The following is a 23,486-nucleotide window of genomic DNA, read 5'->3' on the forward strand; positions in this document are numbered from 1 at the left end:
CCCATCCAGCTCTCTGCCATGGCCTGGGAAAGCAGTAGAAGATGGCCCAAGTCCTTGGGCCCTTGCACCCACATGGGAGATCTAGAGGAAGCTCCTGGCTCCTAGCTTTGGATAGGCCCAGCTCCTGCCATTACGGCCAATTGAGGAATGAACCAGTGGATGGGAGACCTTTCTCTCTGTCTCTCCCAAATAAAATCTTAAAAACAAAATCTACCTAGTAACTCTGAAGAGAGATAAACACTGCCATTGGATATGAAAACAAACTTCAGAACTGCCAGGCAAAGCCAGCTACTTTCACATTTTCCCTCTCCTAGCTGGCTACAATATTGAATCATTCTGTCACTTTTTATTCAACATTCAATTAGCAATTAAAATATTTTAAATTATACAAGTATTGTGACACCATTTATACTTTATTATTGAAATATTTAATTAAACAAACATGTACTTTTGTAAGAAGATGACATGGCAACCTAAATGTCAAGCATAATACCTGCTCTTCTTCATTGGTGGCAGCTATGTAGCCTATGATACTTTGTATTTCCTCATGAGTTCCACCTCTGCACAGAAAATATTTAATCAGACCATACAAAGAAGTCCTTATTGTTCGAATATCATCAAGCGATAGCTCATTATATTTACAACTACTCCTGAAAGAGAAAACAAAGATGAAGAACTGAAATTTTAATATTTTTGAATTTTTATAGAAAGAATTCATAGTTAAAAGAAAAATTTTTCCATGTAATTATTAGAATTCATGGCAACTTTAGTTTTTTTTTCTTTCTAAACCTCAGTCTGTTAAGCGATAAGAGTTTCAATGCCAAAAACAGACTATACAACACTGAATTACATAGCAGACATTTTAAATGCTTTATACATTATGAATTCATTGAATTTAATCCTCAAAACACCACAGGAAGTCATAGTTTTATTATCTCCTTTTCACAGATGAGGAAATTCAACACAGAAAAACTGAATAATTTGCTTACGGATACACAATTAATGACACCAGGATTCAAACACAATGTATGTGTATCCACTGTTCATTTTAACCTCTATAGTATCCTGCCTCTCTAAAGTTAAAAGATATTAGAATTGCTAGTCAAGAAAAAATATGTTCTAATTAAGTAGCAGACAGAAAATAAACTGAGAAGGAGCAAGAACACCATACCCGTAATAAATCCTAAGCGTATCCAGGAGAAACTGTACACCATACTTTTTTCGGAAAACTCTCCTGCTGTCTTTAATGATGGTTGAAAGATACTGTATATGACCTAAAATAGGAAGATCGCTCATAAATTACCTATCTAAAGTGAAGTCACACAGGTCTTTATAAATTTCTAAAACAACTATAAAATTTTATCAGTCTGCTCTCACCAATTCGAAAAGGAAAATCTCCACGGTTCCAAATACGGAAATCAAAGAGCAAATATTGATACATTTGTTGCAGAAGCTGCGAATTTTTCTCTAGTGACACCTGTTCAATTAGTAATTGAACTGCCATCAATACATTAACATCCATCATGGTGCTTGGCACCTAAAACCAAAGAGGGTTACATAAACTTCAGTATCAGTAATCATCATTAAGCTATCTATAATTTCAAGTCAGAACATCTACTAAATGTAAAAATATAAAAATCTAGGTTAGATAAATATAAACTTAATTTTTAGCTTGTCTAATGTATCACTGGAACATATTTTCCCAATGTATTATTTCTAAATTACTGTCTTATATTTCTAAAATATCCCAAATACCAAAGCTAACAAATAAGATTATATAGTTCAAAGATTATATGCCATTATATAAAATAATTGTAAAAGGTGATTCCAGAAGTTTTTGTAAGTTGCCTATGAAACATATCATACCCATTAATATAACTTAAGATGTAAACTATAACCTTTACATATGTATCTATTTATTAGGAAAAAAAGATCCCAGCACTGACTCTAATTATAATCTGGTAAATCAACGTCATATTAGATTGGTTCACCTTCTGAAGTAAGGTACCAAGAGTTGCAACTCCATGGGAGTGAATCAAATTTTCTTGGTTGATAGGATGCCTCTGAATAAAGTGTTTCACAATCAAGATAAATGTCGCAACTAGATTCCTCTCTAGTCTTGACTCTGGAAGTGAGAATATGCAATTAAAAATCATAACTAAGCCATCCACTTTTTTTTTTAAAGATTTTACTTATTTATTTGAAAGGTAGAGTCACAGATAGTGAGAGAGACAGAGAGAAAGGTATTCCACCCACTGGATCACTCCCCAAACAGCCACAACGGCCGGAGCTTCTTCTGGGTCTCCTACATAGGTACAAGGGCCCAAGAGCCTCAGCCATTCTTCCACTGCTTTCCCAGGCCATAGCAGAGAGCTGGATTGAAAGAGGACCAGCTAGGACTAGAACCAATGCACATATGAGATGCTGGCGCCACAGGTGGAAGATTAACCTAATGTGTCACAGCGCTGGCCCTAAGCCAATCACTTTCAAAAAAATTTTATGGCTGGCACCGCGGCTCACTTGGCTAATCCTCTGCCTGTGGTGCCAGCACCTCAGGTTCTAGTCCCGACTGGGGCGCCAGATTCTGTCCTGGTTGCTCCTCTTCCAGTCCAGCTCTCTGTTGTGGCCTGGGAGTGCAGTGGAGGATGGCCCAAGTGCTTGGGCCCTGCACCCCATGGGAGACCAGGAGAAGCACCTGGTTCCTGGCTTCGGATCGGTGCTGTGCGCCGGCCGTAGCAGCCATTGGGGTGTGTGTGTGTGTGTGTGTGTGTGTGTGAACCAACGAAAGGAAGACCTTTCCCTCTGTCTCTCACTGTCTAACTCTGCCTGTCAAAAAATAATAATAAAAAAATTATTATTATTATCTCTTTGCTTGAAAAGCAAAGAGAGAGAGAGAAAGAGAGAGAAATCTCCAATCTGTTATTCACTTTCTAAATGACCACAGCAGCTAGGGCTGGGCTAGGCTGAAACTAGGAGGCAGGAATTCAAAAGAGAGAGAGAGAGAAAGAGAAAAATCTCCAATCTGTTATTCACTCTCTAAGTGACCACAACAGCTACGGCTGGGCCAGGCTGAAACTAGGAGGCAGGAATTCAATCCAGGTCTCCATGTGGGTGGCAAGGACCCAACTACCACCTAAGCCACCACCTGCTGCTTCCCAGAGTGCATATTAGGAGGAAGCTGGCATCAGGAATGGAACTAAGACTCAAACCCAGAACTCCAATATGGAATGCAGGCAACCCAAGCAGCGTGTGAACTACTATTGCAAATGCCCACCCTACTAATCACCTTTATATCACATTTGTCTGTATCACAATACATATTGTAACAAAGAAGAAATCTGGTTCACTAGTTTGCTGCCTTGTACAGTGGACTCAGAAAAAACATCAACTGCATACTGTATAATTATAAGTACATGTAAAATATTTTCTCTACCCCAAATTAACAATGTGGTCATATATCCACTAATAGTATAAACTAAGGATACTCAGCAGTAAAATCAACATCTTTAGTGTTTTGACCAAAGTATTAGAATAAACTTACTGAACTGTACTGTAAAATCAGGGAAAGCTGCTAGACCTCCAAACACCTAGAAGACATTTTCATCTATTTTCCAATTAATTCTAAAATGTCTCAATGACAATTTTCTTTTCATTTCATCTGCATACCTGATGCCTTTGTGGAGGTCAATACCAGCCGATCTTCTTCTACAGCTGTTACCAATTCAGAAACTGCTGCTTCATTCAATCCTCCAGGAATCAGTCCCTCATTAAAGTGGCTGATTTGTTCCAACAGAGGAAAGAGTACATTTAATCCACCTATGCAGTTTATGATATCCTAAAAAGAAAGTTAAAATTTTTTAATTTTATAAAACAGGGACAATTTTGCCACTTAACATCTACACAGCCTATAGGAAGTTATAATTTGCTAAACTTTCAGGCAATGTCTAGATAGCCCAAGCTGAAGGAATGTTTGTGTGGGAAGATGCTTTAAAGAGCAGTGTCAGAGGCCACTATTTGTTTTCCAAACTTTAGGGATCCCAAAAAAAGGCGATCCAAACATAACTCCACGAAAAGACTTTAAAACATAATTCTAACAATGCAGAGCAAAACAACCATCACCACATAATAAGGCCTAACAAACAGGAGAATAAATCATGAAAAAAATGCATTTCCTGGTAGAAATATGTTTGGGGGCCAGTGCGGTGGCATAGCAGGTAAAGCCCTGCCTGCAGTGCCGGCATCCCAAATGGGCGCTGGTTGGAGTCCCAGCTGCTCCACTTCCAATCCAGCTCTCTTTATGGCCTGGGAAAGCAGTGGAGGATGGCCCAAGTCCTTGGGCCCCAGCACTCTCCTGGGGGACCCGGAAGAAGCTCCTGGCTCCTGGCTTTGGCTTCCGTTGTGGCCAGTTGGAGAGTGAGTGGACCAGCAGATGGAGGTCTCTGCCTCTCCTGCTCTCTCTGTGTAACTCTGACTTTCAAATAAATAAATAAATCTTAAAAAAAGGCCGGCGCCGCGGCTCACTAGGCTAATCCTCCGCCTTGCGGCGCCGGCACACCGGGTTCTAGTCCCGGTTGGGGAGCCGGATTCTGTCCCAGTTGCCCCTCTTCCAGGCCAGCTCTCTGCTGTGGCCAGGGAGTGCAGTGGAGGATGGCCCAGGTGCTTGGGCCCTGCACCCCATGGGAGACCAGGAAAAGCACCTGGCTCCTGGCTCCTGCCATCGGATCAGCGCAGTGTGCCGGCCGCAGCCCGCCGGCCGCGGCGGCCATTGGAGGGTGAACCAACGGCAAAGGAAGACCTTTCTCTCTCTCTCTCTCTCTCACTGTCCACTCTGCCTGTCAAAAAAAAAAAAAAAATCTTAAAAAAAAAAAGATAGCAGGCCTAATATGTGTGGTCTAATAGGTATTTTTTTAAAAAAGAAATATGTTTGATTCCTCTAGTTTTAGTTAACAAAAAGGTGAGGTAGGTGGCTTCAGTCAATGTTCAGTGTTTTGGATAGCTTAATGAAATATTTTCTATATCCTTTGATAAATTAATTATCTCTTGGGCTTTTGTTTCCTTATCTGTAAAATGGGAATAATAACACCACAAATCTTTACTTAATGTACACTAAACTGATCTTCTGTAAAAAAAAAAAAAAAAAAAAAAAAAAAAAAAAAAAAAAAAAAGAAATTTTCAATTCCCAACTTGACTCTCACTGGGATTAAACATGACAATAGGTCTGATCTGATTTCATCATCATTTTAAAAAAAATCATCTATTATTTTTCACTTTATGTTTCTGTGTGGGAGCAAACTGTTGAAATACTTACTTAAGGTATACTAAGCTGATCTTCTGTATATTAAGATAATCGAAAATGAATCTTGATGTGAATGGAAGGGGAGAGGGAGTGGGAAAGGGGAGTGTTGTTGGTGGGAGGGACGGTATGGGGGGGGAAGCCATTGTAACCCATGAGTCGTACTTTGGAAATTTATATTCATTAAATAAAAGATAAAAAAAAAAAAAAAAAAAAAAAAATAACACCCACTTTAAAACTTGTTGCGGCCGGCGCCACGGCTCACTAGGCTAATCCTCCGCCTAGTGGCACCAGCACACCAGGTTCTAGTCCCGGTTGGGGCGCCGGATTCTGTCCCAGTTGCCCCTCTTCCAGGCCAGCTCTCTGCTGTGGCCAGGGAGTGCAGTGGAGGATGGCCCAGGTGCTTGGGCCCTGCACCCCATGGGAGACCAGGAAAAGCACCTGGCTCCTGGCTCCTGCCATTGGATCAGCGCGGTGCGCCGGCCGCAGCGTGCCGGCCACAGCGGCCATTGGAGGGTGAACCAACGGCAAAGGAAGACCTTTCTCTCTGTCTCTCTCTCTCACTGTCCACTCTGCCTATCAAAAAAAAAATTAAATTAAATTAAATAAAATTAAATTAAAAAAAAAAAAAAAACTTGTTGCAAGGACTGGGTAAACTAGTATATGAATGGTGCCTAGAAACTGATGTACAAGGTCCACATCTAATATTGGAGGGCCTTTTGATTCCTGGATACTATGCTTCTGTTCAACTTCCTACTAATATACCTGGGATGGCAGCAGACAACAGTCCAGGTACTTGGGCTCCTGCCATACAAGTGGGAGATTGGATGAAGTTCCAGGATCCTGGTTTTGGGTTGGCTCAGCCAGTCCTGGCCACTGTGCCCAACTGGAGAATGAACTAGTGAATGGCGATCACTTCTCACTCCCTGTCTCCCCGCTCTCTGTAACTCTGCCTTTCAAATAAATGAATCTTAAAAAAAAAAAAATTCATTTAAAAGAAATGTCTTCCTCTTGACAACTGTTTCCTTTTTAATTTCCACAGCAGGCAAAATTCTGACAGGTTAATTCACAAAGCCATGCTCAAGACATCAAAGACTGAATTTTCAGGTATGCATGGTGCACCTCAAATAATCTGATTTTTATCAAAAATACATAGAACTAGCTTCATAAAAACCAACCTTACAAATAAAGCAAAAGTTAACTTTATGAATTATCAATCATGTCGTACATCTTATTATGTTGACAATGTACTTACAACAAAATTAGAGAGAAAATTGCTTTATGCACCATGAATAACATAAGATTAACACTGAATTGATAGGTTCATTTCTACACAGGAAAAAATACTATTTTTTAAAAAAGATTTATTTATTTGAAAGACAAAGTTACAGAGAGAAGGACAGAGATCTTCCATCTGCTGGTTCACTCTCCAAATTGCCACAACCGCCAGGGCTGCACCAGGCCAAACCCAGGAGCCTGCAATTCCATCTGGGTTTCCCACACAGGTGGCAAAAGCCCAAGTACTTGAACTATCCCAAGTGCATTATTAGAGAGCTGGCTCAGAAGTACAACAGCCAGGGATCAAACCGTTACTCTTAAGGGATGCAGGCATGGTAGGTAGCAGCTTAACCGCTGTGGCACAGTGCTGGTCCCAGGAAAAATTATTATAATGATTTTTCTTCCACTGAAACAATAAGTATGCTTGACTGGTGTTAACTGTCTAAAAATATTTTTTTGATATACCACCAACTTTCCTTATATATATTTCACATTTGCAAAATTTTACTTAGGCTATAACTTCTATTTAAGTTACCTTTTTAAAAATTATTTTATTTTAAGGGATACAACTTCATGCATTTAATATATGCAGATTTCAGGAACATGAGGATTCTTCCCCCCTACCTCCCTGCCACCATACTCCTGTCCTTCTTTCTCCTCCCCCTTCCTTTCCCATTCTTATTTTTTACAGAAATCAATTTTTCAGAAAATGTTTATACTCATAAAATTAATACTTTTTAAACTCATAAAATTAACTGTACACTAATAGAGCGTTCACCAATTAGGATGAAGAAAAAAAACTATTCTTCCTCGACAATCACGGGACAGGCTGTTCAAAATTAACGCATCTCAATGTGTCAGTTTCTCTCCTATAGATTACATTTTAGGTACTCTATTAGTTACCACAGATCAGAAAGACCTTATGGGATTTGCCTTTCCGAGACTGGCTTATTTCACTAAATATAATGATATCCAGTTAGGAAATGCTACATTTTAGAAGTAGAGCATCTCCGACTTTCCTCTAAGCCTAAATACTTCTACTAATTAATCACTCAATCAAGAATTATTTATTGCATATTCCTGCATCATACAGTAGTGAAAAAAGCAGTTAGAAGTCTGTAAATACTACTGGAGAGTCAAGCAAGTAGAGTTACTATCCAGCAGGAGTAAGTGACATGATAACGTGCTAATGATACCAAGACAAGCGCAGCTAATTTAGTCATGGAAAATGAGCAGCAGTTTCCAGACAGAAGCAATGTTCCATCTGTACAATTTACATGAGATCTAAGAAGAAGGTAGCCAAGAAATGATAGCAACAGGGCAATGTGGGGAAGACAAAATGTTATTCATTTTTACTCTGAAAAAAGAAAAAAGTATGAGTTTGTTTAAACCCAATGGATATGGGGCCAGTGTTGTGGCTTAGCAGGTCAAGCCGCCACCTGCAGTGCCAGCATCCCATATGGTTCAAATCCTGGCTGCTCCACTTCCGATCCAGCTCTCTGCTATGGCCTGGGAAAGCAGTAGAAGATGGCCCAAGTCCTTGGGCCCCTGCACCCAAATGGGAAGACCCAGAGGAAGCTCCTGGCTACCGGCTTCAGATCAGCACAGCTCAGGCTGTTGCGGCCAACTGAGGAGTGAACCAGTGGATGGAAGACCTCTCTCTCTCTCTGCCTCTCCTTCTCTCTGTGTGTAACTCTGATTTTCAAACAAAAAAATAAATCTTTCGAAAAAAAACCTTAATGGATAAAAGACTACAGACAAGAAGTATCTGACATAGAAGGAGGGACTGAAATCTGTCATACAGTTTTAGAGATTAAATACCTTAAGAATGGCGCACTACTAAGTAGCCTATTTTTCTTATGCAGATCATTAGGCCCATAGCAAAGTTTAGGAAGGCAATTTAGTTTCAAGCAAGTAAAACAGTCATTCAACTGCTGTAGTCATTCAAGTACTTGCTTATCTTTTCAACTGCATATCAGTGTAACATTTTAACTGAGACCTATCACTCAGATCTGGTGGTGCTTAAAAACAAATCTTTAAAAGGATAAATTAATAATACAATATGTTGGCCATAATTTCTTATTTATTTACCTTAACGTCCCAATTCACCACTTTATTTCCTGTTAATCTTCCATGCAAGCAGTTAACAGATAAATCGAGACAGATGGAGTTTTTGCAGGCCTGAGGAAAAAAAGAAAACCATAGCAAATAATTAAGTGCAATTAGAACAAAATATAAACTTAGCCATGTATGGAACATTTCACCATAACGTTAAAAGTTATATAGTACAGTCAATAATAAGAAACCTACCATATGAAGTTTACCATTACTGATTGTCTCTTAAAAGAATCGGGAACTAGATTTCAAAGCATTCCCTCATCAAAAGTAACTGTTACTTGTCATCTGAGGCATGAACTACAGCAAGAACTCAGTTCAAGTGCCAGCTATGCCACTTCTGATCCAGCTTCCTGCTAGTGCACCTGAGAAGCAGCAAATGAAGGGTCATGTATTTGAGTCCCTGCCATCCATAAGGGAGATCTGGATGGACTGACTTTTTGGCTCCTGGTTCAGCCTAGCCCAGCCTTAGCTACTGTGGCCAATTGGGGACTAAACCAGCAAAGGGAAAATGTTTGTCTCTCTGTCACTGACTTTCAAATAAACATATCTTAAAAAAAGAAAGGAAAAAAAAAAAGAGGCAGATAGAATAGAAAGAGTTCCCACATGCTTGTTTACTCCCCAAATTCCCACAACCCCATAGCTAGGCTGGGCTAAAACCGAAAGGCCGAACTCTATCTAGGTCTCCTGCATGGGTAGCAGATACCCAACAACTTGAGCCACCATCTACCTCCTCTGTGGGTCTGCATTAGCAGGGAACTGGAATTTGAAGCATACTGATGTGGGAGGATACAACTACCTTTTTTTTTTTTCTAAGATTTTATTTATTTGAGAGGTAGATTACAGAGAGAGAGGGAGAGACAGAGAGAAAGGTCTTCCATCCACTGGTTCACTCCCCAAATTGTCTCAATAGCTGGAGCTGGGACCATCCAAAGCCAGGAGACGGGTGCTACTTCCAGGTCTCCTACATGGGTACAGGAGCTGAAGCACCTGGGCTATCTTCTACTGCTTTCCCAGGCCATAGCAGAGAGCTAGATTGGAAGAGAAGCACCCAGGACACAAACCAGCACCCATATGGGATGGCAGCGCCAGAGGCAGAGGCTTAGCCTACTACACCATAAGGCTGGCCCCAAGATACAATTATCTTAACCACTAAGCTAAAGATACTCACCCTCCTAAACATTTTACTTTCAGCAGTAAAACAAACAGAGAAAGTAAAAAAAATATATATCTAACCTTAATGTTATCAAGGTCAAGTTACTTCGTAAAAATATCATTACAATGTCAAGATGACCAGCTGATGATGATCATGTCTAGAATATGCTACTAAATATGCTACTGAATTTAATATTAAATCCAAAGATTATTTAACCATCTACACTAGATAGTATAGAATGAAAATAAGTAATAATATGAGGGCCATCACTGTTGGGTAGCGGGTAAAGCCACCGCCTGCAGTGCCTGCATCCCATTTGGACGCTGGTTCAAGTTCTGGCTGCTCCACTTTCAATCCAGTTCTCTGCTATGGCCTGGGAAAGCAGCAGAAGATGGCCCAAGTCCTTGGGCCCCTGCACCCATCTGGAAGACCAGGCAGAAACTCCTGGCTCCTGGTTTTAGACTGGCCCAGCTCCAGCCGTAAGGCAATTTGGGGAGTGAACCAGCGGATGGAAGACTTTGTTTTCTCTCTGCCTCTCTGTAACCTGCCTTTCAAATAAATAAATAAATAAATCGTTTTTTAAAAAGGAAATAATGGCCGGCGCCGCAGCTCACTAGGCTAATCCTCCGCCTGCGGCACCGGCACATCGGGTTCTAGTCCCGGTTGGGGTGCCGGTTTCTGTCCCAGTTGTTCCTCTTCCAGTCCAGCTCTCTGCTGTGGCCCGGGAAGGCAGTGGAGGATGGCCCAAGTGCTTGGGCCCTGCACCCACATGGGAGACCAGGAGGAAGCACCTGGCTCCTGGCTTCAGATTGGTACAGCGCACCGACTGTAGCAGCCATCTGGGGGATGAACTAATGGAAGGAAAACCTTTCTTTCTGTCTCTCTCTGTCACTGTCTAACTCTGCCTGTCCAAAAAAAAAAGAAAGAAAGAATATGAAATATAGTTGAATAAATAGCATAGCTTTTTGGAAAAAAGTTACAGAAAACTTAAACCAAAAAACATAAACATTCCAGGGGTGAGCTTTTAGCCTGGTGGATAAGTCACTAGTTGGGATGCTTGTACCCTGTATCACAGTTCCCTGGTTTGAATCCCAACTCTACTCTTGAAAGAAGCTTCCTGCTAATATATACCCTGTGAGACATTGGTAAATGGATCTCTGACATCCAAATAGCTTCAGCTAACCCTGGCCTTCACAAGCACCTGGAGTGAACCAATGGATGGCAGCTCTCTCTCTGCCTCTGAAATAAATGAAAAATGAATAAATTACAAAGTCACTGTTAAAAAACAGATGACTCAAGAGGCAAAAGCAATGCATTGAATGAAACTTGACTAGGTCCAGAATTAGTTTATTAAAAGCTAAACATTTTGGGAAAATCTGAATACAGACTATATATTAGATAAATCATGTTCCATTTTCTTAGGTAATTGGTTATATAAATTATCAAGTGATAAAATATCTTTATAGCAAGGTCAATCTGCTTCCATAGATGATTTGAGATGGATAAATTAAGTTAGTATGGCAAAATGTTAGTAACTCGTGATTTTGGTGGAGAGTATATGGGATGTCACTTTATTACTCTTTGGACTTCTATCTAGATTTGAAATTTATCAAACTAAGTAAATTTTATTAGTTAAATATAATAAAACACTCAAAAGTAATAAATTATGATCCAGTACCAGCTGCCTAATCCAGAAAGCTTCCACGACCCTAATCACACAGTCGAAGCACTGCTGAGTCAGTGTAACATTGAATGTAGCAAAGGCAGATGAGGTTGTTTATGCCATTTCTCCCTTTTCTTCCTCCTAATGCTACCTTTAGTCTTCTCTCCCTGTCTTCACTGACTCAACTTTCAGTAGATAAGGCCTTGAAAGAAAAAGGACTGTATAAAGCACACATATGGTTTCTTCTCTCTCCTTCTGAAGTAAACATTTTTTCTTTCCTTTTTCTGTTTTCTGTATCACATTTCAAAAACACACAAAAGGTTGAGTACAATTCTGTCTCATCTCTCCTCCCCAAAAAACTAGAACACAAATTCAAAAAGTTTCATTTGCTGAACAGTCAACTGATTCACATAAATTCCAACTACAACCATTCCCATTCATGCTGTTGGCATGACACAAAATAACATCAATACCCTAGTTAAGGAGATGCACCTTAATTTTTACTGCTTCTCACCTTCATTTGAAATTAATTAATTTTTAAAAATAGTATTCGAATTCCAGCCCGCCCTTCTCAATTACCTACTGAATTCACAAAAGGAACAGAAGAGGAGTTTTCGTGCACACCATAGTTATAGGAAGACGGGCAGTTCTGCATTTGCTCTGACCTTTGCTGTGTAGTGAAGAAGGACGTTAGCAGGCAGGTCGGCCATGTCAGACTCTTGACATTTCCAAGGACTTAAACAATTTGGACCTGAAAATTATTTATACACATACACACACATCATTGAATACACATGGCCTACTTGTTCTGTATTATCAGAACAGATTTAAAATTTAGCTGTTTAAAGTTATTTAAATAACAGTTAAAACACATTAAGACGTGTGTTTTTATCACCTCCAATTTATCCAAAATCCAGAAAAGTTGGGAAATGAATCAGTTTCCACTACAGAAAGAAAATTTTACATGGCATTCAAAAATTAACAGAAAGAAACTGATCTGTTTATCTAATGTAAAACAATTCAAATGTCTTAGAATAGCAAAACATTCAATCAAAAATCTGAATACACATCACAGAAATGGAACAGCAAATAAGTAGGAAAATATTCTCAACTGTACTAAAAATCAAACAAATGTAAATTAAAACAAGGTTCTATTTCACATCTAAAAATAGAGGAAATAGAATGGACCATTCTACTTCATTGAGGCTATGGTGAACCTGGAACACTTAAGTGTTATTGACAAGGCCTGGGAATTGACATATTTCTTCTGGAAACTGATTAGGAAATATGTATTCAGAGTCATAAATATATTCACTCACTTCAAATAATTATCTTGGGAATTTATCCTTAAATCCATAAACAGAAGAAAAACCATAAGTACAAACCGATCAACGTATTTAGAATGTGAGGTTTGTATCAATATTAAAATTTATAGAAAACCTAAGTACATCATGCATTTTGAACCCAAGGAAATACACAGCTATAAGAAATAATCACTTAAAAATACTATATAACATTTCCTTGTAAGAGCAGAATTGCATATATGACAAATTGTAAGAACAAAATCTAAACTATGTAATTGTAATAATTACATTAAATGACATATTAACGAATTTTTCTATAGATGATCTTGAAATATTAGTGAGTTTCAAAGTAATGATAAATTTCTAACATAAAACTTTGAATGTCTGGACAGTTTCCTTTATCTCAAAACTCCTCTGCAATCTATAAAAGATTGACAAAAAATAAGCTATTCTGCAATGTAAATGACTGCTAATCTTAACTCCTGAACATCCTGCTGTATTAAATTAAATGCAGTCAGGAACCAATGGCACCAATTAGTATGTATGCTTAAAATAATTCCCAAATAAAAGAGAAACCCAAAATAAAAAAGTTTATAATCTTATTTAAGGTCTTCTAATTTTACTGCCTTTGTGAATTCTGGGTATATTAATACACGAATTGTAAAAATTTTACAAGTTTAGGGGCTGGCACTGTGACACAGTGGGCTAAGCCTCCACCTGCAGTGCCAGAATCACATATGGGTGCTGGTTTGTGTCCTGGCTGCTCCACTTCCAATCCAGCTCTCTGCTATGGCCTGGGAAAGCAGTAGAAGATGGCCCATATGCTTGGGCCCCTGAACCCATGTGGGAGACCTAGAAGAAGCTCCTGGCTCCTGGCTTTGGAATGGTCAGCTCTGGCCATTGAGGCCATCTGCAGAGTGACCCTGCGGATGGAAGACCTCTCTCTCTGTCTCTACCTCTCTCTGTAACTCTGTCTTTCAAGTAAATCTTAAAAAAAAAAAATACTTTCCAAAGGTTTGCTCTATTTATGCCTTCAACTGGTATATGATGCTACTTCTTCCCTTTCAGCTTCAATTAAAGGTAATATACCCATCAAATAAAATACATTTCTCAGAATATATTTAGATAACAGGAAAAACTCTAATAAGTTTAATTAAATAGTATATTTGTACATGCTCACCTGCTAAATATAACGTCTTCACTTGAGGAGGCTGTAGTGCTTCACAGAAGACAATAACAGACCCTAGCTGACCCTCCAGAGACGTGGGACATCCCCATTCACTGTCTTGGGTTCCAGCTGATATCAATTTGGTAGTCAATTTTGACTTTTCTGCTGTTCCTCCCCTGGAGGCTGATGACAGAATTCCACCAAATGATGATCGATGAGGGGAAATGGGAGATGAAAAGGGTGGATCTGGGATTTGGGATGGTGGAGGAGTGGTGGTTCTTTGCCCAGCTGAACCAATGCAGCAGGAAGTAAAAGGCTAAAAATTAAGAAACATACAAAAAATTCAATTCAATTTATATTCTTATACAATTAATCAAATAGATTGAAAATAAAAATGAAATAGCTTTACTGTCAGTGTATCATGGGGTGGACATGAACATGTATACATAAGAAATCACTAACAAAGTTACCTTTGACCAACAGAATTTGGATGCGTTACCTTTATACTCACTTTATATTCCTTGGTAAGATTGTGAAATTAGAAAAATTTTATTTATTTTTATTTGAGATGCAGAGAGCAAGTGAGGGAATGAGAGAGCACTTTCACCTGCTGGTTCACTCTCCAGGTGCCTGCCATAGCCCTGAGGGCAGGCTGAAGCCAAGAGCCAGGAACTCAATCCAGATCTCCCATGTGGGTAGCACAAATTCTTCTGCGTGAGCTATTACCCCTGCCTCCCAGAGTCTGTATTAGCAGGAAGCTGGAGTCAGGAGTCAGAGTTGGGTACCTTAACCAATGTTTTAACAGCTAGGCAAAATGCCTATCTCTGAATTTTTAAGGAATGTGTGTTGTGAAACAATTTTAATGTTACTGTTATAAAATAGAGAAATCTTCCTCACAATTTATAAACACATCATGATAATTCTGTTTACAGTTTATCCTGAAACGGTCATCAAGATGAAAAGCAACGTGAGATTACCTGAATTCTGGACTTGAGAATTCATTTACTCCATTCTATCATTTTCAGAAAAGGCCCTCTCAAAATTATACAAGAATTCTCAAAGAACTTTTACACTAGTCTTCTTTGAGAACCATCAAAGTAAGTAACTTCTATCTTATATTTAACTAAAATGTGAAGACTTAAAGATTTCTTCATTATTGTTTCAAATTTAATGGGGATGCAAACAAATGGCTATCACAGTATTCTCTTAAGAATTTTGTATACTTGAAGTTCTTTATTAAATAATACTTTGTTCTGCTCTATTCATTTCCCGGGCTTTCCCATTTTAAGTCTTTTTATACAAGCCCTAACTACATTTTTTTCCTTGAATTCTTTTCTCCCTTTTATACATTCCTTGAGATCATTTAATGAAAAGAATATTAACTCACTGTTGTCTTGGTATATAGAAAACAGTTTGAAACTGTGAGGCACATATTCAGAATAAGCAGAGCCTTCTACACTAACTGAAATTTTCAAGAGTTCTCAATCAATGAACCTGTAAAGAGTAGGCTACACTTACTTCATTCATGGCAGGAAATCTCAGAGGGGCAGATACCTTCTGTTGTCCATTGTCGTAGATATACACTAGACTCTGACCAAAGGGCCTTTTTCCAGGCATGTGAACAATGGTTATGTTGTGCTGATGAAGTAAAACATACATTTAAAAGGCTAAAATTACATAGGTCTTTGGAATAACAAAATTTTTTAGAGTACTACTCTGTAATAGTGTATATGCACTGTAAATATTAAGGTTGAGCATAGCTAAATGCTGATTAAGATGATGGTCTCAAAATGAACATCAGTTTTTTCTATGGTACTCCAAAGCCACTTAGGCCTATACTAGAAAATTTATACAAATTATAACAGCATCTTTTTTGCACTTTCAAGCACTAAGTATTTTTTAGAATCAATTTTCCTAATAAGAAGCATTGTATATTTATAGAAAAGCAATAGGTATGCATTTTGACAACCTATCATCTTGTTTTAAACTCAAATTCAAAACCATATTTGCTTCTAGAAAATCATAAAGACATTATAACACTTCATTTCAATTTTCAGCAGAAAACTGATCACTGCTGAATTTAACAAAAGAGTAAACAAAAGTAAACTCTTTATAGATAAGCTTTAATATGAACAGAACTTTTAAAGTGAAAATTAATGGTCTCTCAAAGAATTCTTATGTTAATTGTGTGTTTTTTAAAGGAGAGAATCAAGAAGTTCAATGCGATGACCTAACGCCTTACCCAGAGGGAATCGCAGAAACTGTGATCAGGAAGCATCACTGTTGCATATTCTCTTTTTGTGCACACTGCCACAACCAACATACCTGAATGGGTAATAAAAGCTTCAAAACCCATTCCACTTCCTGTAAAAAAGCTAACAAAAACATCTATTATCAGAACTTTTGAATTCAGTTGTTCAGTTTCATCATCTCTGAAAGCACCAGAACCTTAAGGCTACCAGGAATATCTTTAAAAACAGTTATGTGGGGATCAGCATCATGGCTAAGCAGGTTAAGACACTGCTTGCAATGTGGGCAGCCCATAATGGAGCAATGGTTCTATTTTCTCTGCTTCCAATCTAGCTTCCTGCTAATGCACCTTGGAAGGCAATGGAAGACGGCACAAATACTTTGGCCCTACCACCCACATGGGAGACCGGGATAGAGTTCCTGGCTCTTGGCTTCAGCCTAGCCCAAACATGACTGTGGTCGCAATTTTGGGAGTGACACAGGGGATGCAAGATCTGTCTCTTTGTCTCTCTGTCACTTGCCTTTCAAACAAATAACTAAATATTAAAAAAAAAAAATCTGTGACTTTCATTTTATTTTCACACATCATTCTAACCTTGTTTCAAAGTCATTTTAAAAATTTTTTGGGTATAAGAGTTCAAAAAATTATAAAAGGCAGCATTATAAGAGGAATTCCATTAGCAAACTATAGCAATACTAGAAATTTTCAAAATTCTCCCAAATAAAATTCAAAAAGCATAATTTAAGATCTTAAAATAAAAAGTCATATTAACAATTATTAGCAACGTAAGTCTGGATGAGCACACACATGAAGACTTTCTGATTCTTCATATAAATATACAGCACCTTCAGGGGAACTGAGAGATCAAGATTCAAATTTATTCTTTTTTTCTCTATGTTTACACTATTTTTCAGCAGAAACTATTTCCAAACTAGCCTCAGAACCTGACCAGAAAAATATCTGAGATATGCAATTGTCATGAAAACAAAAAAGTACTTTCAATTAAAGTGTGCATCCTAAGGATGAAGAAGTTTCAGATAAATTTTTTAAAAACTAGATCCTTGCAAATGCTTTTTTCAGTTTTAAAATCACAGCACATATTGTTATAACAGTATTCATTTATATTCTACAACTTGTACCAGTACCTGTACAACTGTTTTCTCTTTCCTCCTTTGTTAGCAGCGCCAAGAGTCAACTGGTCTTGATCTAAGCAAAACCACGCACTAAAAGAAAAGGCAGACCCGGGCCATTTCTGTATGGAAGGCACAGAAATTCCTGCCATACTATGTGACAGATTAAAGTACTGCAGTGCACTCTCTAGACTTAGTTTCCGGGCCATTGTCAGGATTGCTCGAGTGACAGGAATGGTATAAGGGTGAATATGCTCAGCTTCATCCACTCTCAGCAATCTCAACAGTCGACGGATTTCTTCTGAGCTCACTGACTGACTCCCCAAGGAACCAAGGATTGCAATCAAGTTCTCAGCACAAGTTTGATGGAGGGAAGAATGAGAATCAAGAGTTTCGATGATTCTAATTCCCATGTTTGCATTGACACAAGTAGTTCGACTCTGCCTATTAATACAACAAATTCTTTTCAGCCAATCAGAGATGAAGATTTGCAAATCATGTGATTCTAGTTCTGGAAGCCACTGGATGAGAAGCAAAAGAGGATGGACATTACTTATGCCCAAAATACCAACTGAAGTGTGGTCACCCTCTACGGCCTGAAAAGCAACATAGAAGATAAAAGGTTAGTTACCATTTATGAAATTTGAGATGTGGAATTTGTTTTAATAAAGGGTAGAAACTCACCATATTCATTAGTTCTTTAAGTAGTTCCAATGCTGGCTGACCCATAGATTTTAATACTTCAAACATATGTGTATAACCAATTCTTTCTTTAAATACTTCCTAGGAGAGTGGGAAACAATATATTAAAGCATTTTCAAAGAATGAATTTGATGGAATATTAAATATATTGAATAATATCCATCTAAGCTAATTAACTTAATATTTCAAAAAGATTATGAATTAAACACTTTTTGGATCACATGTTCATCTTAAAATAGGTTCCATTATATACATATATGGAATAAAAAAGTTATCATAATCTACTAAAATATAAAAAATGAAAATAGGAATAATCATGTGTTATAGAAATATACTATTTGCAGATTAGGGCATATAACAGTTCCATTGGTTTCTTCTCTTCATTTATTATCAGTAGAGTATTAGGTGAAGTCAAAATAAAAATAGAGAAAATACAAGGATACTTTGGGAATAAGAAGAAATAGACAGCAGGCTCGAAGGACTAAAGAATCCTGGCAGTTCTGAGTATTGACTAGCAAAAAAAGTGATTACAAAAAGTCTTCTCTCTGTTCTTTGTATCTAAATAGTCTAAATTATCTGGAGCACCAAGTTCATTTAGTCACATTTATTTCTGAAGCAAAAACATTCAAAACCATAAAGTAAAATATAAAGGTAACTGGGGCTGGCATTGTGGCACAGCAGGTTAAAGACACCACCTGCAATGCCAGCATTCCATATGGGTGCCATTTGAGTTCCAGCTGTTCTACTTCCTATCCTTGCTAATGGCCTGGGAAAAACAGTAGAGACTGGTCCAAGTACTTGGGACCCCACCACCCACTTGGATTGGGGACCTGGATGAAGCTCTTGGCTCCTGGCTTTGGCCTGGCCCAGCCCTGGCTGTTGCAGCTATCTGGGGAGTGAACCAGTGGACAGAAGATATCTCTCTCTCCCTCTTTCTCTCTCTCTTTTACTCTAACTCTGCCTTTCAAATAAAAAACCTGGAACTTAATAAATTGGTCTATTAATTTAGTCAGAAATGTAGACAGTCAAAAGACTTAAAGCCAATAAGCTCGATTGTCTCTGGGGAAGAGAACTAGTTGAACATGGATCAAAGATAGGAAGGAAAACCTTTTTTCAAAAGGTATTACTACGTAAAATAAAATAAAGGTACCGTTACATAGTATGACATTTAAACCAAGCAAGTTATTTCATAGCCCAAAAAAAAATGTATCTTCTAAAGAGACTTGAACATCTTTTTAGTTTGATTTTCAGTATACAAGCAATCTGCTGTCCCATAAAACAATTATGCAGAACTAAAATGACTTCTTCCTTACAGAAACTATATTAACTTGAGATTAAAGTCACAAATCAAACTGTCAAAGCTAAGGAATCCTGTTCCATAGGAACCTAACCAGTAGTTACAGCAACATGTCTAAGACAAAAGTTAAGTCTTCTACAAAAACCAGTGGAAACTAAGGCATACAACTGAAGGAATGGCTCCGGGATCAGAAGTCATCACTGTACTTCCAGTACCGGAAAGGTGAGGCATGAAGTATAAGAGAATACTTCAAAAGTTCATGAAAAAATGGAATTAAAAGATGAATTTATTTTCCTGCAAAAAACTTCAAAATCCACACATAGTTTTTTTCGAAGACATTTTTCATAAACTTTTTGAAGACTCTTGTATTAGAAGTGGCAGATAAGAATGTAAGGTAATAATAACAACAGTAACGTTTACTGAGCAGGTACCACATGCCTGGCACTATGCCTTTCATTTTACATGGATGCCTCCACTAAACTTGTAATTACTCATGTGCTAACTACCAGTGTTAACTGGACAGGACACTCAGTGGCAGTGAGTGAGGAGAGACAGAAAACTCTGAGGATAAGTGACTATAAAAACAATGAATCAGAATTTTCAAGATCATCCAACCTTGAAAAACAAGTATTGAACTGATCTGGCTGTTCACACATGAGAAATGTTGATATTATAGTGAGTCATGAACTGATAAAACAGGTGAAGAATGATTATTTCATTAATAAAGGAAAAACTGATATAAAAGTCCCTTCAACTAACTAGCCATAGAGTACACTTAAACTGAACATTTTCCTATCTCAATACCAGAGCTATCTTCCCATTCTTTAACCAACATTATAAATCTCTAGTTCGTGGTTTGGTCATAAATGGTTTTTTTAAAATCCTAAGGTAGTGCCATCCAGGTCTTTAAAATTATCAACAAAATAGCACTTATACTAATATATTTTGTAAGCTATTTAATCAGGAATGAAATCATTTGTGTCACAGACTGTGTATACAGCACTATGGGACCTATATAGTGAAAACTGGTACATCTGACACCTTTTAAAGCTTGCAGCTATATGTTTCACCTTAGCAGCTGGAGACTTGTTCATCACTGCTGTCAAAGCCTGAATGGTTGAGACGGCCAAACAATCCAACTGTCCCTGAAACACCTACCAGAAGAGAACAAAACACAAGATATCAACAAATGTGTTCAAGATTTTGTTCAGTTAGGAAACCTTTTCTCTGAAAACCTGAAAAAGTAAGTATTTAACATGCACTATAGTCATCTTTCAATGAAATGTATCTCTGAAACACTAAAACCTGCAAAAGAAGTTACCTACTTAACAGAAAATAAGTCACGGTAAGGGCACCTTCACTCATTATATTGAAAAGTTTTGAGGAGAAAACATCAAGCTTAATACATGCTTTTTGAAAACAATGGACAATCTCTAGAGGAAGGGAGGGAAGTCTGTAACTGGAAATTCTATTTTAATTTATTTTTAAAAATATACTTGAACTTTTAAAGTTTCAATCCATTAGCACGCATAAAAGATAGCTAAAATAATCTTGTGCGCTGAAGTTTCCAAACCTTAGGTTAAAAGTGAAGTGCTCGGTATAGACTCCAATTAATCTTAATATTTAGAAATGATAAGGTATACCTATTTTCCTATAAAATGGAAAATTTGAGGCAGATACAGAAAATGAAATACATATCTATGAACACTGTCATCCTTCTTGAGAAGGCAACCTTTAATGCCAAAAGCTGTTACAGAAAATAAAAACTAGCTCTATTTTGTCTAATATTGTCCAATGTGTTAAATTTCAGGGTAGTACATTCATAGAAAAAAATAAAAAACTAACAGCAACAGTATTAAAAAAATGAACATGACTATTATACCCATACTAGGGTCAGTCACTATGAAACAAAACAAGGACCAGAATGTTGTAAAAACAAATAGTTCTGGCCAGCACCGTGGCTTAATAGGCTAATCCTCCGCCTGTGGCGCCGGCACACCAGGTTCTAGTCCCGGTTGGGGCGCCGGTTCTGTCCTGGTTGCTCCTCTTCCAGTCCAAATCTCTGCTGTGGCCCGGGAAGGCAATGAAGGATGGCCCAAGTGCTTGGGCCCTGCACCTGCATGGGAAACCAGGGGAAGCACCTGGCTCCTGGCTTCGAATCAGCACGGTGTGCCGGCCGCAGCGCGCCAGCTGCAAGCAGCCATTGTGGGGTGAACCAACAGAAAAAGGAAGACTTTCTCTCTGTCTCTCTCTCTCTCACTGTCTGTCCACAGTCTGTCCACTCTGCCTGTCAAAAAATAAAAAAAAAATTAAAAAAAAATAGTTCTAAAAATTTCCTTTCAAGAATTCTCATATATACTATGATCTGAAGCAAAGTCATTCCAGCAAAAGAATTGAGTACAAAGAGAACTGCTTAGATCCTAGTAGTGCTGAGCTTAGCTCTCCACTTTTAGGAAAATCATTTACTCTAGAATTTTGGTTTTTGTTGATGTTGTGAAACAAAATTATGAGGCCGGCACAGTGGCTTAGTAGGCTAAGCCTCCACCTGTGCTGTTCCACTTCCAATCCAGTTCCCTGCTAATGGCCTGGGAAACGGTGGGAAGATGGCCCAAGTACTTGGGTCCCTGCACTCATATGGGAGATATGGAAGAAGTTCCTGGCTCCTGGCTTCAGACTGGCTCAGTTCCAGCCCTTGTAGCCATTTAGGGATTGAACCAGCGGATGGAAGACCTCTCTCTCTGCTTCTCAAAAAAATAAATCTTAAAAAAATAAACAAAATTACATAGAATTAACATATAATAAAGGTAATAAATAATAAAATGGTGTAAACATTCTGCATACAGCAGAATTCCACACAAATAAGATCTGTGCTACACTTCACCCAGGAGAGCAAGAAAAAAAACTTCATTTCACCTACAATGTTGAATTGTAACATAAGCTTCTAAGAGACTATTAAAATTGTTTTATTAATGTATATAAGTAGTCCTTCAGAGGGACTAACACTTTCGAAGAAATCTGAAATAACACAGTACTCTGTAATCTGATACTTGACATCCAGAATAGAAAATAATAATTATAATGCTTCTTTTTATACAACTCTTATTTTCAAATCCAGACATTAAAATAATGTTAACAAAAGAGATCATGTGAGAATTCTCACAAACATATTAAGAAAGAAAAATAAAGCAATTTTATATGTAGCAATTTTTCTACAACAAAATTTACCTAATGTATTATGAGAACATAAATGACATATTTGGGCTTATTATATCCATCTGGAGTTGAACTTTTGCAACAGAAAACTATCAAATTTTATCCTAAATTAACCCTTGAGGAGTTAATTTCCCTTCCTCCAGGATTCCAGTTGTCCACTGAATTATAATCATTGCTTGTCAATAAGAAGCAAAGAATCAAGATGTTAACAACAACCATACATTTTCACAAAGCCCTGAGACCCCAATACACCACAGTGCTTAGAGAAGGAAGCTCCCAAAATACGGGGTCACCACCAGGTGAACAGCATTGATCTTGGCATGCCATTCCTGTACTTCATATCTCCTTAAACTGAAAAGAGCACACACACACACACAGATGGAATCCTGCTGATCGCTTATATCAACCATAAAGTTATTTGTCCTTAAGATAAAAGGAATTTTTAATTTCTGAATTATTTCAAAAAATAATGAATATTACAGCTAAATAACATTTGTATATTTTAAGAGAAGACGAAAAGTACAGGAATAGGTGCTCTCATTGACTGATTTTGAACTTCAGCTGAAACAAGATGCAGGCTTTGTAGATACCTGGTCCTCATTCATTTCTGTCAGTAATTTGTTGGCAAGGTCTTTCTGGTTCTTGTCTGCCACCTTATTGCTAGCATTTAAAAATAGCTGTTAAAAACAGAGACAAGAATAAGAGAGACAGAACATTAAATTTTTACCTATAAGCAGGAACGAAGCTTAGATGGATTTCCATGCCTCTTGAGAATAAATTTTAAAAGCCACTTGAGAAGTATACCACTTTCAGAAACTGAAGATTAGTTGCTTTGGGATTACAAAATAATATTAGTTTTATATACTATGTAATTGATTAGAATTAGTTAATATTACTAAATTATTACAGAATTAGC

General features: G+C 37.8%; 1 protein-coding gene across 19 annotated transcripts in view; it reads right to left on the reverse strand.

Moving 5' to 3' along the window:
• NBEAL1 (neurobeachin like 1) overlaps positions 1–23,486 on the reverse strand; it is a 197,675-nt gene that overhangs the window by 86,095 nt on the left and 88,094 nt on the right. For 6 of the 19 annotated variants that reach the window (XR_016231935.1, XR_016231936.1, XR_016231937.1 and 3 more), the window contains 14 exons: positions 23,161–23,247; positions 20,428–20,511; positions 18,043–18,141; positions 17,374–17,954; positions 16,220–16,352; positions 15,496–15,615; positions 13,990–14,293; positions 12,171–12,256; positions 8,663–8,752; positions 3,667–3,835; positions 1,992–2,125; positions 1,378–1,537; positions 1,172–1,274; positions 494–650 (listed from right to left, as the gene is read on the reverse strand). Coding sequence is in view for 16 of the 19 variants with exons in the window: in XM_051849252.3 (XP_051705212.3) it covers positions 494–650; positions 1,172–1,274; positions 1,378–1,537; positions 1,992–2,125; positions 3,667–3,835; positions 8,663–8,752; positions 12,171–12,256; positions 13,990–14,293; positions 15,496–15,615; positions 16,220–16,352; positions 17,374–17,954; positions 18,043–18,141; positions 20,428–20,511; positions 23,161–23,247 (2,307 nt within the window). In the remaining 3 variants the exon portion in view is untranslated. Of the gene's footprint in view, positions 1–493; positions 651–1,171; positions 1,275–1,377; positions 1,538–1,991; positions 2,126–3,666; positions 3,836–8,662; positions 8,753–12,084; positions 12,257–13,989; positions 14,294–15,495; positions 15,616–16,219; positions 16,353–17,373; positions 17,955–18,042; positions 18,142–20,427; positions 20,512–23,160; positions 23,248–23,297; positions 23,378–23,486 lie in introns of those variants that run through there. The other 13 variants (XM_089330021.1, XM_089330024.1, XM_089330022.1 and 10 more) reach the window with 10 other exon arrangements.

The sequence above is a fragment of the Oryctolagus cuniculus genome, chromosome 3, assembly GCF_051225735.1.
Source record: "Oryctolagus cuniculus isolate XC-2025 breed Fujian yellow rabbit chromosome 3, ASM5122573v1, whole genome shotgun sequence".
NCBI classification, from domain to species: Eukaryota; Metazoa; Chordata; class Mammalia; order Lagomorpha; family Leporidae; genus Oryctolagus; species Oryctolagus cuniculus.